We start from the raw sequence: 16,199 nt of genomic DNA on the forward strand, positions 1-16,199 counted from the left end.
TCAGGTTTTATTTAAAATATCACATCAGTATTATCTTGGCAACAAGTGTTTCCAGAGTGTTAAAGAACATAAACAACTCCTGTCTCTTATGCAGGCCCAAATCCTTTTGGCTGTGATTCTCATGGGTTATTCTTGTCCAAATTGGAAACCCCCAGTAAGGCTGGAGGTTTAGGCAGGGAGAACTGGTTAAAAATCATCAGATCCAGACTGCTAAAACTGCACAGGAAGGAAAGAATCCACGTGGTCCTGAACAATGCTCTCCAGAATAACAACCTGCTTTTTTAATGGCTATAAAACCTGGTGAGCCTTTATTTGTGCTTCTAATAGGCTGATCCTTTAAACTACTCCATGCACATTTCTGGCTCCCAGTTGCTGTTTCTTTAACACTGCTTTTATTGTAAGAACTTAGAAAGCATAAACAAGTCTCCTGTGCAGCTGGACTGAGTTACTTGGAAGACAAAGACACCCAACCCATGCTCTCCAAACCAGCTGATGTGAGCACTCCTTTTGTTGGGAAGTTTGAGTGTGCTCAAAAATCCACACAGCTCCAAAACCTAAGAGCACAAATCATGCCTGTTCTGATTGGATTTTCTATGCACACCTCAGACTCAACTTGAAGGAACCTAAAGCCTCCATTTGATTTTCAAGTTCAGAAGCTTCAGGCTTAAGGCGTAAATATAGGTGAAGAGAATAATGAGTCACAAGCCAGCTACCTTTGGGAGTAAAAAAGCCATTTTAACATGACAAAACACACAGCTTACCCTTGTTTTTTGCCTGACCTACAGTGTGTAGGGGATCCTATATGTCTGCATATACATACACACAGTGTGAATGCACACACACAGCACTCTCTATGCATGATGCCTTCTCATCTCGTTGCCTCTCCCCAACCAAGTGCTTCCCTCCCCAGACATCTCAGATTCCAAAAAACAAATCTGAGTTCTGTGGTTTGTTGTGCCTTAATAAACAGAACCACAAGAGTGTGTGTTTGAGACAGGGCAGTTAATTAGTTGGGTTGTCCTTGAGAGCAGAGATTGCACAAAAGATTTTTTTTTTTTAATGCATTGTGCTAACACTGAGGATGTTGTCAGGGCTTAGATAATATTTTGGATGGGCTTACAGTTTACAGTGATTAGAGTTATGACAATAGCAAGGGCATTCAAACATATGCTCAGGGAGGTTTACCCTCTTTTAAATCAGTTTTGTTGACAAAATCTGAGTTTAATTGAATTGCAAGAACTCCTCAGAGAAAGAAAATCTGATTTTTATCTTCTGCTAATACCCTAAATATTAAAAGCAGAAAACAAACAGAATGCTTAGCTGTTACTGATAGTTAACAGGTATACACCTTGGATTTTTAGAAACTTCACCATAATGGTTGCTCTCAAGTGTAACAACAAAATTATGTCAACGTTTAAAAATCAAACATTTCTTTTCAAGGTGTTGCAGTTCAAATACTGCATGGCATCTAAAACATGTAAGTTTAAGAAAAAAGTGCTAACATTGAAATAATACACCCATAAGTCTGCTGTAATTGCAAATCCATATTGAAATGGTATCGTTCATATTGGCCAAAAATACCTTGTTTCTTACTGTGCCCCTTACAGGAGGATGATGAAATATTCAAATCACTAATTCTTAGCTATTAGGCTTAACCTCTAGTTTGAATCACTCTATAAAACACCCAAAAATCCATTTGCAGTAGTCAGTTGAAACTCATTTGATATAAGGCTTCCAGCTAATATTTCTCTGAGGGTACTAAATGTTATTATATTTCTGCACAAGATACTTCACATAGAAAGGAAACCAACTTGGTCCATGTTTGGACATCTGGACTGCTAACACTTCTCACTGTTTCCTTCTTCAGACCATCTTAAATCTGCCAGCAATGGGGAAGGGTGAGTTCCAGGCAGTTTGAGCTGTCTGAGAAGAATTTAGTGTCTTTACTTTGTGAAGAGTTGTTGACTGAACTCAGAAGTAGGTAGAGGAAAACATTATTCTAATGAAGGAAGAAACTGCAATCGTTTGTTCTTTCATGCAGGCAGAGAGAGGCATTCCTAGCAGACCACCTCCACTCTTTGCTTTGATCACAGCAAACTGCAGACAGCACACTGGGAAAATTGGAACCTCATTCTTTCAGCAAGTAGAAAGCATGGCAGAAACATGGATCCACAATTGTCTCGTGTGCTTCTGACTTGTTTGACATTGCATCTCTAATAATACCAACAACTTCATTCCACGTTTCCCCAAATGCTTTTGAATATTAACACCTATCAGGAGGAGGAAAGAAAATGAACTTGACATGGATATTCAGGATTGGTGAAGAGCAGCTGAGAGGACTCCACTGCCAGGACTCACATGGATCCTCATACAAAACACGTTTTTAAGTGTCTATCATTTAGAGGACAGTGGGGATGAGGAATATTAAATACAGGAAGAGCAAGAACTTGCTACAAGAGAAATATTTTCTGGTATTTTCAGAGCTTTAAATGCTCAGAAGCATGATTTAAGTTTCCAAGCAAAGACAATGACAGAGTACTCCTGAAAGGGGAAAAAAGAAAACAACTCAGATGGGAAAAATATTCCTAAAAAACCATTGATCCCCATCTTATTTTACTTTCAGTACAGCATTGATGTCAACGATGTATTTCAGATTACAGGAGAACAAAATGACAAAAGCCAAGCTCCCCCTTCGGGTGAAGTCATTCCATTAACTGCAATTCCCCAAGCACACTAAAAATACATCTTCATTCTCACCAGGAGACTGCAACACATCTTTGAAGACATGGATTAAATGCTGGCAGTTAGATGCACTGCAGAAATGAAAGTAGAGGGACAGATTTTATTTTTATTTTTTTTAAGATACCAGTGAGTTACTGTAATTAAAGTTAAAAAAAAGAATGCAAGACTCTTTCAAGATCCACTCCCCCAAGCCAGGCCACTTTCTCTGGGTTCCCAGTGCCAGGGACCATGTGTTCTGGTGGGTGATTTGGGCATCCCAAGCTGTTACTGCATCTTGCTTTTTAGACTTCCTATAGGGATTTGCACAAGCTACTTTCTTGCTTTGCATTTCAGTTTTCCCTGCTCTTCAATGATACTTTTATGTAACTCTGAGAAGTCAGGGAAATAGAAATATAGTAGCATACAAAAAGTGAGGTCCTTTGTAAAGTAAGATTATTAATAGCCTCCAGTAATGCAATTCCACCTTGAAAGATACACCTACCAAGTGTTTTTAAGCATAATAAATAGCCACAAAAGGCTATTGAGAAGAGGTTCTCTGAAGATAGGTCATCTGTCTTTCCCCTCTATTTGCATAGGCCTCCAACTAAGAGCCTGCCTTTGGGCAATTTCCATGCAGCTCCACAGCTGCTGAAGCTCAGCCCTTGACACCAGTCCATTTACAAATGTATTAAGACTCCTGGTTTCCAACATATTTCCTTTATTTTTTGCAAGCATAATGCAGAGTCGAACACATCAGGGACTGCTCTTGGTGGCAAACAAAAGGTTAATGCTTCCCAACGTGGAGTTATTCACAAGGCCATTTCTGACATTTCAGAAGTCAAGAGGAACTATTATTAGCTATGTCTAATATTGCAAGTTCCCACCCCTGGAATCTCTGTGCAATCCTCCATTGAATTGGCAGCCTTTGGCACTATCACTGCCACATGATTTGAACCAGGCAAGTCTCAAAAGCACTGCCACAGCACGGTGAAGCCAGCCTGAAAATATCTGCACTGCTCTAGGGAGATGAGCCATCCCTTTGGAATTGGTTTTTTTGGAACTGTAAACTAATGAATCACCAACAGCTTTAAAGTAGGGGAAATGTATTGCAACACAGCATGTAGTGCTGCAGAACTGAAGGAAATCTGTTTACGGTGCTTCAGCAGACACTTGAAATCAAGATGCTCAAGAAGGATGAGGCTGTTAAGAGGGAAGCAAAGCTCCAAGTGCTCCAAGTGCAGTGATCCCTGCAAGGGTCAGCAGCCATTCCCTGGAGTCAGGGTGGGCTCTGACCCCTCCAGGCATCCCAGCCAAGCCACAGCTCAAGGGAAGGTGTCAGCAAGGGACAGAGCAAGAATCAACCCTCTTCTCCTGGGCTGGGTGGTGCTAAGTAGAGAGATGAGAAATCATTTGTGTAGTTCAGACACATTCACTGCCCCAGCTGCCTGGAAAGCTTGGCAGTAAGATTTACACTATATTTGGGAATGGGACAAAGTTGACACTAAGCCTTGTATTCAAGCCAAGGGCCAGCCTTCCACATGTGTCTGGTGGGCAAAGGCACTGCTTTACAGTTCAGGTTCTTAGTGAAGCAGCACAGCCTGGAGAGAGAGACACACACATAAAAAAAAAAAAAAAAAAAAAAAAATCAAATTCCACAAGAAATTTCCTGGACAAGGGAAAGGCCAAAGCTGAAAGCCCTCCTCAACCTAAGGACACTCAAACCCGTGGCTGTTGCTTAAGAAAGCTCCCTGCCCTACTTTTGTCCAGCCAAAGCAAGGTTGTTACACAAACAACATGCAGTGGGGTGGAGGGAGACTGAGCAGAAAGGAGCATAACCTGGAACAGAACAGTTAAAACTTGCCTGGGAAAGATGGCAACATTAAATGACATATTTTACAACAAGGAGTTATTAAATAAAACAGAATACCAAGGAATCCCTTCCTTAAAGTGTGCTCTCTACCTGATTTACTGCAGCCACCCTTCCCTATTCTGCCTCCCTTTTGGGGCTCCACAAGTACTACCCAGCCCAGCTTCAGCAAGCAGCTTTGCCAACACCACTGAACCAAACCAGGCAGATGTATCCAGGTGCTGAAGTAGCTGGCTGACCAGAGGGTTCACCAAAGTCACAATAAGTGTATGGAAGGAGGGCAAATTAAAAGACACGCTGATTATATTTTAAGCAGATTGCTCAAGATTTGCTGTTAATGAATTCCACATCACCAGAGCCACAGGAGGTGACTACACAGGGAACCAGGAAATCAAAGTGGGATGAGGAAGGGGAAAAGGTTTAAACCTTCAGCAGCAGATGAGAGGCAGCAGGGGAGTCCAAATAAATCAAGGTGGGCTATTGTTTACAGTTAAGCACCTTCAGACCCAAAAAACATCCACATTCCAATGCTCTTAGCTGCAAAGTCGTTTAAGAAATACCTTAAATAGTTGTAGCAATACCAGATGAGAGCCCTACCCCAGGTTCTGTGTAGCTTTTCCTCCCTTCTCCATAGAGGCTTAAGAGAAAAATGCACTCTGTTTACTCCGTTCAAAACCCACCCCTATCACCAGGGCTTGGCACAAAATTCTGCACACTGTGTGCATATCTAGCTTGGAGGCTGGGAGAGATGTACTGTGTGTACTTCCTCTGCTTTTTAAAGTAAACCAACGTGCTCACAAATCAGCAACAGTTTTATGAGAAAAAGGGAGGAGGATCTTCAGTTCCCATCATTTTTGGAGCCATGTGCAAACCACACATTTCCCAGGAGCAGTCATGACACAGGGAGTGGCAGTGGGACAGCCCTGGCATGGCCCTGACTCAGCCACACTGCTATTTAAAAACCCTTCTAGAAGGGGGTAAAACCAGAGTAAGGCTGAACGCTGCTGCACTAACTCAGGAGGGATATTTACACCATAAAACACCCACAGAATTTTTTTGTTTTTTAAAGCTTCTCCCCACTGTATTAAGAGGTGGCAGCACACAAGCAAACCAAGGCTGGAGCTGGCTCGGGATCTTGCAAGTGATTAAGGACCAGCAAGCCAGTTAAAGAAGTACAGCTTAGCAAACAAAGATCTGGGGATGTAGCAGGACTGAACTACAGGCCAATGAAATCAATGTTTACTGGACCTTCTGGTCAGGCCAACTCATATATCCTGTCCTGAGAATAGGAGGTATAAAACTGGGTATCTGGGTAGCACAGAGGTTTCTAGGCATGGTTCCCAAAGCAGAAATTGGGCCACTTGTTTGCTTGCAGACATTCCACATAAAAGAAAAAAATTGCTAAGTTACTATTTTTCTATTTTTGTTTTCTTCTTAGTGTTTTGAAAGGTCAAATGCATTTGCACTTTGCTGTTTTCTTTATCAGTGCTTAAACTAAAGTATTGCCAGATAAATCAGGAGTCTTGCAAAGACCCCAGAAATACAGTGTCAGAATTAGGTCTACTGTACACAAAGTGTATGTTCAGTTGTCAGGGGAGGGTTGTTGCTGGTTTAAGCATAAAAGAACCTTCAGAACACTAGTGGGTAGTTTGCAAGTATTCCTCAAGTCAGGTTCTCTTAAATCTTTACTTTTCAGCTGCCCTCTAAGAGATGCTAGAAAACCAGAGCCAGGGGAAAAGTCTGAAATTATATATTAGCAAGGGTCTTAGGAGGGGGAAATCACATAATATATGACAAAAATTTGGAGGATTTATCTTTCATAACATCTGGCCCATAATAGCCATTTCAGCAAGAAATTGCCTAAATTGCCAAGCTTTTCCTGAGATCTGACTCACTCCATTTTTATTGCTGAAAAGCTGTGACAGTTGCCCTTCTTGCCCAATTATTGTTTTTTCTTTTTTTTTTTTTTTTTTTAACTTTCTTTTGCACTTAGGCATTTTAAATGTGCTTGTGTTGCAGAGAGAATGTGTAGGAAACAAGCAGCCTAATATGCAAAAAATTGTTTCACAAGTGACATGTAAACATTTTCAAATGAAAATGGAATGAAGGTTGTTTGGACTCCCATCTTATGCCCAGTTTATCTCCTTTCCCGTTCCCTCCCCAGCCAACTAATCAAGTAGGAGTGGGGATCTCCCAGGTTTTATTTCATCTGTGCAGTGACAAATTGTTCTGGTCTCAAATCCCATATATAGGACTGCCAACATCCTCCTCCTCCTCTGCTCCAACTGATCATTTTGCCAGCAGCAATCACATAAACACCAGTTATAAGCAAGGACACTCTACTTTTCTTATGCCCAAAAGAACTTGATGCAGTTATTATTAGCTCAAGATTTCCCCTTCTTGGTTTCCTACAAAATACCAGCTGTATAGAGACTGGCAAACCACAGCTAATTATATTCTTGAAAGAATTATTAAAATAGCACTGCAGACACCAATTTCTGATAGGCCTAAAGACTGAATTTATTCTGGGATCCCTCCAATCAGAATTAATCTTTCTGTGGTACAATGAACTGTCACTACTGAATCACCATCAGCAGCAAAGGTGACAGCTGCCTACATCCTTACTCCACTAAGATAATAAAAGTCAAGTCGTTGAAACAGGCAGATGGTGGAGGCTGCCTCCCATTTCAGAATAATGTTCCTGTCCTAACTCAGCAGTTATTTGAGGGAAGCAAGGAGAAATTCATTACCTTTTGCAGGGTGCTCAGGTATAATAGGATTAGAAGCCTCCCAATAGGTGTGCAGTAGAAATGCTCCTGGCTTTGGTATTAAGCATCCTTCACCTCCACAATGCAAAGTGGGGCAACACAATCAATCCACATCCACTGGATTGATCAGTATTAGTGGGAGCAGCAGTGTTTTGCTACTGCAAAGTCAGAAAATTAAAGCTGAAATATGTGCAAGGCCAGAGATCATTTCCAGAATACACAAAAGTTTCATTATTTATTCCCAGCATCCTTACTTTTTTTCCTGGTGACACCTTGTATCCAAAATTGTCATCTGAAGATGACAAAAAAAATTGTCAGATGGCAATAATCAATATCCTCCCTGCACAGAGCACCACACCTCTGCACTGTTAACTAAACTATGTAGATCCAGCAATTAAGGAAAGATATTGATGACATTTAAAACGAGATTGTATTATCATTTTTAAATGAGATGTTTTAATTAAAAGCAGTAGAGGAAAATAATGATTCTAAAAATAGAACCAAATGTCAGAGGCTTCTCTATTTCTGAACACTGGTGTAAGTGGGTGCAAAAAAGGTGTATTACCCATTCCTGCCAGGCTCTGGTGACCATCATTACATCTGTGTCCAACTGAGTAACATCTCCTGCTATGACAGTTCCAGAGATTGAAGAAGGCTGCTCAAACAAGCCTAACTAGTTTAGTGTGCAGGTCAGAGCTGGATAGCTGTAAATTAATAGGATTATTGATACTCATAAATCAAGATTTATAGAGTTCAGACTCCAGTTAGTTCACTTAGATAATGATTTATGAAAACAAGACTTTTTGGAAAATAATGAAAACCACTTAGCCTGATGCACAATCCACAATTCAGATAGCAAGCTAATACAACTTCCCAGAAAGCAAACCTGATTCTTGTGTACCCTATTTTAATTTAATTCTCATTTATCTTTCCCTACAGGTTCTGCATTTTGCATTTCACCCAAATATGGGTGGTAAATAACATCCCTGTCTTCCTGGCACTTGCAAGACCAGTTATTGTAACTTGGCAGAAGGTGGAAGAGAACACAGAAATTAATTTGGCCAGTTCTCTAACTGTACTGAACAACTCAAACCTGAAGCTGAGACATCCATACCCATGGTAGCACAGCTGGGGTTGCTCAGCTTCCTCCCTCAGAGCTCTGAAACAATGGGTTTAATTGGGAGGGAAATGCCCCTCTAATTCTAATGGCCAATTCCATCTCCTTTCCTTTGGAGAGCAAACCACCAGATGCTCTGGATTTCCTGCTTTGTCATCTAGCAAGCAGGGCTGTGTTCAGCTCTCACGTTTTGATAGAGCTGTTTGTTGCCTGAAAAAAAAAAAATACCTAAAACACATGGTTCCTTAGGGAAAACAGAGGGCTGTATGTAGAGAACTGTTTAAATACACCTTATTTGGCAGTATGGAAACTCAAAGCCTGTAAGGCTGGCTATGGGAAAATGCAAGATCTTAAGAACACTCTTCCCAGGTTTTTCTCTGTTCCCAAGTAGTTACCAACAGTTGGCACAATATTAAAAAGTAATAGACACACTTCAAAGACCAGCTTACATCAAGAAAACTGTCATAAGCTGGAGAAGGGGCAGCATCCCACAATTCTACTCCCCTCCCCTCCTGTCTGTACAACCTATGGATCATGCTCCTAAAGCCATGTACACGGGGATAGTTCCCTGGAGGATCCAGATCAATTTAGAGCAGCTTTGAATTTCTGTTTTTATATGGTGACTCTATGGACAGGTGCCAGCTTTTCTTTTACTCCTACAAGTCCAAAATCCCTTATGTTTCACTTTAAGATTCTTCTTTAAAGATAGTTTGTAGAGAAACCCTTCTTGGAATTCCAAGTTAAGCCAAGAGAGTGGAAAGAACCAGATTAAATGTCTGTAAAGTAGACGAGCCAATTATCAGCATGATAACTGTTAGAACATGCAGTTTTCCTTCGTAGCAAGTCAGAACTCAGTGTGCTAACACCTCCATGTATTGATTTGAAACAATTTGTCATCTTTCTACCACAGATGCGTCCATGTTTCAGACAGCTATTAATGAACAGAATCATAACTCCCCCAGATGTGTTTCCAGCCAAGCTTGACAGCTTTGCCCTGAAGCAGATAAAGGAGCACTCAGCAGAACTCAGGGGAAAAGAGGCAGTAACCTTCAGCAGGAGGCCTCAGCACCCAGGCAGGAACAGCTGAGGAAAGCTTGCAGTTACAGATATTTGCAAGTGAGCATCTCTTACATCTTAAATTCAAGTTGTAAACCTGCAATACGTTCCATCTGTATACATATTTCTTGGCATACAGCCATATTAACAGGGCCACGACAGCTTAATGGCCTAGAACCTGTGGTTTTCAGCACTGAGTCCTTGTTACACACAAGTACCTCAAGGTCCATCTGCTACGATGATTCATTTGCCAAAAACTTCTTCAAAAGTTTTAAAAACCTCACTTTTTGTCTGTAGTCCTATTAACACAACCTCCAAACACACAAAAATTACTTGTTCTTCATTACACACCACACTGCAAAGTCTTTGGGAATCGAATATTGGGTTTTAGAAACATATATATTTCCATTAACAATAAGGAATTAAACATTAGTTTTTTGCCACAAGAAAATAAAGAGTTAAGCATGAAAGAGATAGCCATTACTGGTTTTTTTTAATGAAATTTAGCATGTAGAACTTTTAGCAACAGGAGTCTGAAGGACCTTAAGCAATAAAAAATTATTTCCAGAGCTGCATTTGGGTGTTCAGTTTTGAAATGCTTCAAATGTTCAGCTCCCTAAAAACAAGGCCCATAAAAATACCAAATTAGACATGAGTACATGGATATTCATAGATATCAGAAGTTATTTAAACACCTTCCTCAGCTTTTCCAAGCTGTTAGAGATACTGATAAAATGCTATGTGCTGAAAAGATTGACACCACCCCACTCTTAATAGCTCCTTTTTATTTTAGTCTGTTCTCAGGACTGCTTTAACCAGCTCCATCAAACCAAATCTTAAACTCCTCCTTTTTTCCTTTAGCCAAAAAAATTAATGGTGCAAAACACAGTAGAATATTGCATAAATTAGTAGTGGAATGAATTCCCTTCATGCAAAACAGCAAGGCTTTCAAAGAATTAGATTATTATGTTTGACAGAGAATACAGTCCACATCAGAACACACAAAAAAAAAAAAAGCTGTGGGCATATTTCCAAGACCTCTGAATAATGAAACAGTGGTTAATAAAGCAACTCTTATTCTTCACTCCACTTTGGCATTTAATATCCTACTGATTCATATACACTAACATTGTGCTAACTGCCAGGACACATGAAGTGACAGAAAAACCCAGTCTCCCACCTGGGCTGGTCCCATCCATCTGGTGATCAGGGCAGGGCACAGTACAACCATATGGTTGTGAGCAAGAACTCACTAATATCATCCAGAGTTAACTGGGAAGAGCTACAGCCTCCTAAGGATGATAAATGCCTCTCATCCTGTCTCTCCTCCCCGGTGGACATGGGAGATTTCTTTTTGCCTGCATGGATGAAGCTTTGCTGGTTAGAATATTAGTGATGCACCACAACAATTAGTGATGCACAACAAAGTGAATTTGGTGCATGTTACACCTGACAAGGAAGGAAAGCAGAAGTTATTTCCATGAAGAAATTAAAATAAATAATAAAAAAACAACAACACTAATCTCAGATTTCTGTCAACTCCCAAATTAAATCCCCCTCCTCCCAAAAGGCTTGTGCTGGCACAGGAACTCAGAAACCTAAGGCCAAAATCCTGGCAGCACAAGGGTACAAGACAGCAGCTGAAGATAAGAGATGTGACTCCAGCAGTGATGCAGGAAGAGTGTAACAGTAACAGCTCTGTTATCTGAGCTTGTCCTTACATATTAATAGAATGGGATGAGTCTATTTATCTAACAATGAACAGGAAGAAAATGAAAGTCAGAACTTCATGTGTTCTTGAACAGGCACCACTGTGCTATCTACACAGCTCTAATAGTTTCTGCTGCACTGGTCTCTTGGGATACTTTTTAGAAATACTTGTTTCCTTGCTGACAAACCACTAAAAAAAAAAAATCAAGTCAATAACCCCCAATGCATCATGAAACAAAGAGACTGCATGTGCTAGAATAACCTCTTTTGGATCAACAAAAGCCTGGTCCCACAATACTGCCAGAGACACATCTTACATTCAAGGATTCAGTCTCAAGTGATGCACAACAAAGGGGGTTTAATTGTAATGCCACAACTCTGGCAGCATTTTCATGACTGGTTCCTGTTTATCTAATGTAAAAATTTCCCCTTGCTTAGGAGTCAGGTCCTGTGTGAGAATATCTTCCAAAGGTTAGAGCTGTTACCTAAAATACTAATTCACCAGAGCCCAACCTTCTCTCCAAGGCCACACTTGACAAATAGCAGAGTGTGACTGCTGGAATGGCTCTGCTCTGGGACACAGCATCTTCTGAATGAGATATTTAAGATGGAGATATTTAAGTGGAGGATCTTGACTACATAACTAAAAATGATAGCCAACACCTATCAGGAGTGTCATCCTGCTCACAAAATGCTCATCAGTGCAAATAATTATAAGGATTGGCCATTGAGTTTCTCTAACATTTTAAAAGCCTTTTTACAACTCAAATATAGCACTAAGATACAGGACTTTTTCTCTAGAATTCTCAAATAATAAGCAGTCTTAAGCAAAATAAGACCTATAGTAACAAGACCCAATATGGAAATACTTGGTCAGAACTTAAGCATCACCTTTAATGTTAAATCGACAGACTTTGTGCAAGCCAGATTTTTCTTTTTTCCTGAAGCTGAAAAATTTCTTTTAATACATAGGTGCTGGCTTTCAAGCTGTGCATGGAGCCCTCTTCTGGAGAAATCTGAAAAAATTAAAGCTTTAGAATTCAGCAACTTGGGCTATGCATTTGGGGAAAGAGTTTTAGGACTAATTTTCTCTATTCCCTACGATGACATGATTGTAAAATCTATACCTTTTTTCCAATGGGCTTCCTTGCAACCCCGTGGAACTTGACAGTTATTGTGAAAGTTATAAAAAGATTATCTTTGCCTCACCTTGTAAGCTTTACTTAATTTTTGTGTGCAATTTGTTTACTGATATTTTCATCTGCATGAAATGCATAACATACAAACGCAAGCCTGTGAACCACTTTTGTTTTAAAGGGTTTTTTATGTAGGCCTTAGGAAAAATAACCTTTTGAATTGATAGATTTTAAAAACTTTATGTATTTACTGCTCACTGTACATTGTATAGTGAACTGCACAAGCTGGCAGAGTATACATTTAGCTCTTATTGTCAACTCCAGATCAATAAAGCTGTGTGTTATAGATACACTTTGTAGTTTTCAAGGGGACCCAAATTAAGGGTTTACTTGTAACATGTCTTCCTCAGCTATTCCAGCTAACATTCAGTTTTCATCTTGGTGAAAACAAGGCAAACACTTGGCAGTAGCATAGCCTAATTCTTTGTAAAAGGAAATCCATTCATCATCAATCAGTTTGCCACAACTTTTACAGACATGCTTAACATGCTGAAAAAGCAATTCCCCAACCTCATCTTTGTACTGCCTCAAAAGGCAGTTCTATTTAGATTTAACAAATACATTGGAGTTAGATGCAGACCAAGAACACACAAAAGTTACTAGTTTTAGAAATTATCTTTTTAATAAAAAATAATTTTTTCCATTTCAAGTTCTTATGAACATAATTTCCTCAATTTTCCACATTGTAAACTTCGCTACCATTACTTTGAGATGAAGTTATTCCTATCCTCTAGTTTCATATAAAGTATTACATTACTAGATTGCTATTGCTTAGAAATCATTTTACCAAAATTGAGCTTTGCTACTTCCACTAGCATTGTATTATATGAGGCAATACTGCTACTGCTGAGGGAGGAAAAAAAAAAATTATGAAAAAAACCCAAAATGTGTTACAACCACTACACAGCCAGATGGCTGCATTTGTTTAATATGTTGTTTCTCACATTCTTCTGTTTACTTTTCCTGTCACATGAAAGTTGTGCATGTGGTGTGTCAAAGAGAAATGCCAAACAGTATTTCAGTAATTCCCTTTTCCTTCCCTACCATGCTATCACCTTCAGCTCATGCTTGAACCTGCCAGTACTCAACTGGTACCTGAAGACTGATTTATGTACACCTTCCAAATTATAGCCTAATCTATTCCCTAATCCATTAACTCTTAGACATGATCTATAAAGTAAACTTGGAGATGTGTTAAATCACCAGGTGGAGATATTGCCAAACAGGGCTACACATGCTAATAAAGAAGGTGGGGTGTAGATTAATCTCTTTAAATTTAAGGGAATGCTACAGCCCAGACTCAACCCTGCAGTATACTTGAACTCAACTCAGCCCAGCAAAAAAAGAAACTCTCAAATATTACCAAGTTATGACTGAACTGCAGGGTTTTTTCCTAATCAGAAGTTCTGCACCTTATGAGATTTTAAGTAGTGACTGATGTTAAGACATGGGGTTTAACTATGGGGTTTAATAGGCCTCAGAAGTCTGTCCTCTGTCATATCCATACTGCTTTTCCTGCAAGAGACCACTAAAAGAAAACCTGAATGAACTCAAACTGACTGACTCAGTAATGTGATGGGGAGAAAACAAAAAAAACAAAAAAAAAAAAAAAAAAAAAAAAAAAAAAAAAAAAAAGCCGAAAACAGAGAGAAAGCCAAGCTAAGTCTAGTCCAGATGGCAACTCTCAAGCCCAAGGTGAGGACCAGTATACCCACAGGTTACCTTTACACTGTCTCTGCCCTCTCCCCCCTGAGCATTGCCTCCCAGAGGCAGCTTTGCCAGCCCAGCTCCTCAGCCCACTTTGCTAGCATCTCCTCCCCAGGAGCATCCCCAGCCCATTCCCCGGAGGGGCAAAGATCCCACCCTGTGCATCAGAGCTGGCGTGGTCCTACAAAGCCCCCAGAGCCTCAGCCCGAGCTGCCAGGGAGGTCCTGCAGGAAGAAATTCTGCGGATAACCCCAGCGCATGCTGCTCCAGCTCCTCCAACTCATCCCTCCCCAGAGCATTCGTTCAGGTACCACATTTCTGGCCCAAAGCAGCTGCTTTGCATGAGCTACACGCCCTGAGGCAGGACTGTTCTCCTCAACCCACCCAGATGCCAGCCTGCTTGCTCACACCAGTGTCCCCAGGCTCCCGCTGTCCCAAAACTTCAGCCACCCACGCTCATGCTTTTACTCCTTCCCAGGATAAGCCAGGACTCCAATATCCCAGCCTGGATCTACAGCACAGACACATTTAGTTCTCCTTACTGCTTCCTACCTACACACTCTTTGTTTCCCTCCTCTCCCAGCAATGCTCCCTCACCATTTCCCCCTCCTTATCCTTCTACTGGGGGGAAAAAAGGACCGAAGTCCCGCAGGAGGTGGCAGTGACACAACCCCAAGCGCACGTCCCGATCACCGCTTCCACGCTCTGCAAACCTCCCAATCCCCTAAGGGTTAACGAAACCACTCAAAAAGGAATGAACTTTTCTCTCGGCTCTGCCAACGGGACGCCGGGGCCATTGTGGCGAAATGCGAGAGAGTTTACAGAGCACCTTCCCGAGACAAAAGAAGGGAAGGTGCATTTAAAGCGAACGCCGACAAAGGATTTTCCAAACCTCCCCGGAGCTTTTCAAAAAGTGAGCCCAGCAGCCAGAGATGAGGAGCAGCCAAGGAGCCCAAGCCCAGGGAGCCCCTTCCCTTGACAGACAGCAGCAGCAGCAGCACCGGGGCTTTAGCAGCTCCGTGGTTTTTAAGGCAGTGTTTTTGCCTCTGCTCTCTGGCAGAGGGGGATCTATTACATTTAATAAGAGAAAGGCTCCATAGCAAGTCGCTAACGGAGTATTACACATCTATCAAGACACTACGGGGAAGGAAACCTTTTGCAAGGTCTGATTTTGGTTTTCCTCCATATTCCCTCTTCCCCCCCCCCCCCCCCCCCCCCCATCGTCCTCTTTTTATTTTATTTTTTTTCTTTAAAGCAATAAATAACGTGAGCTGCCTATAGCAGCCTACTAGCCGGCAAAAGCCACAGAGGAAAGAGGCAAATCAAAGTTGCAGCATTTGATATGACAGAAAATATTGCTGCTGCAGCTGCTACTGAGACACTTGAAAGATTCCCCCCACCACCCTTCCTGAAGGGAAAGAAGAAAATGCTATATATCACACAGCAAATTTGTTGTAATTGTAAATCAAGGAACTACGAGGTTCTACATTCCTAGCAACTGCCTTACAGCAGAGATCTTGCACCTTTCACCAGTAATTCAAGCAACGTACAATTACTCAGATCTGAATTACAAATACTTTCAAATAAAAATGCACGAGAGGAAAAAGATGAAAGAAAGCAATGAAAAAAAACCCACACATTTCTTACCTGGGACAGCAGAAAGGACAGAGTAAGTTGAGTTTTGTGCTGCATTTTGCCAGACTAGAAGGTACCAGAGGCTTTTTCATTCATGCACTCGGCTGCACTGAGCATATTTTCACTGTGAAACAGCCTTTGAGAAGAGACTCTGCCTTGAGAGCCAGCCAACTTCCCAAATAGATCAGCAGCATCATCACTAAAGCATTGGATAGAGTCTGATGACCAGAACCAATGGCTTTACAAGGATGATTTCTTCACAAAGCATCCCCATTTTGCATCATACATACTGGGCAAGCACCTCTCACAAACCCAGCACCTTTAGGAAGCATTTTGCTTGGGTGTATTTGTGTGTTTAGTTTCAGGCTAACAAATCATGCCTTACAGATCTCAGTAGAATTTTCCCCTCTCAGAGAACAGAA

General features: G+C 41.0%; 1 protein-coding gene across 1 annotated transcript in view; it reads right to left on the reverse strand.

Annotated features, from left to right (window-relative positions):
- Positions 1-15,949, reverse strand: part of CDH13 (cadherin 13) — a 402,793-nt gene extending 386,844 nt beyond the window's left edge. The window contains exon 1 of the mRNA XM_071756616.1: positions 15,790-15,949. Coding sequence (XP_071612717.1) covers positions 15,790-15,834 — 45 coding nt within the window. The 5' untranslated portion in view covers positions 15,835-15,949. The remainder of the gene's footprint in view (positions 1-15,789) is intronic.
- Between the last annotated feature and the right edge of the window lie 250 nt (positions 15,950-16,199).

This window comes from Heliangelus exortis, chromosome 13 (assembly GCF_036169615.1).
Source record: "Heliangelus exortis chromosome 13, bHelExo1.hap1, whole genome shotgun sequence".
Lineage (NCBI taxonomy): Eukaryota > Metazoa > Chordata > Aves > Apodiformes > Trochilidae > Heliangelus > Heliangelus exortis.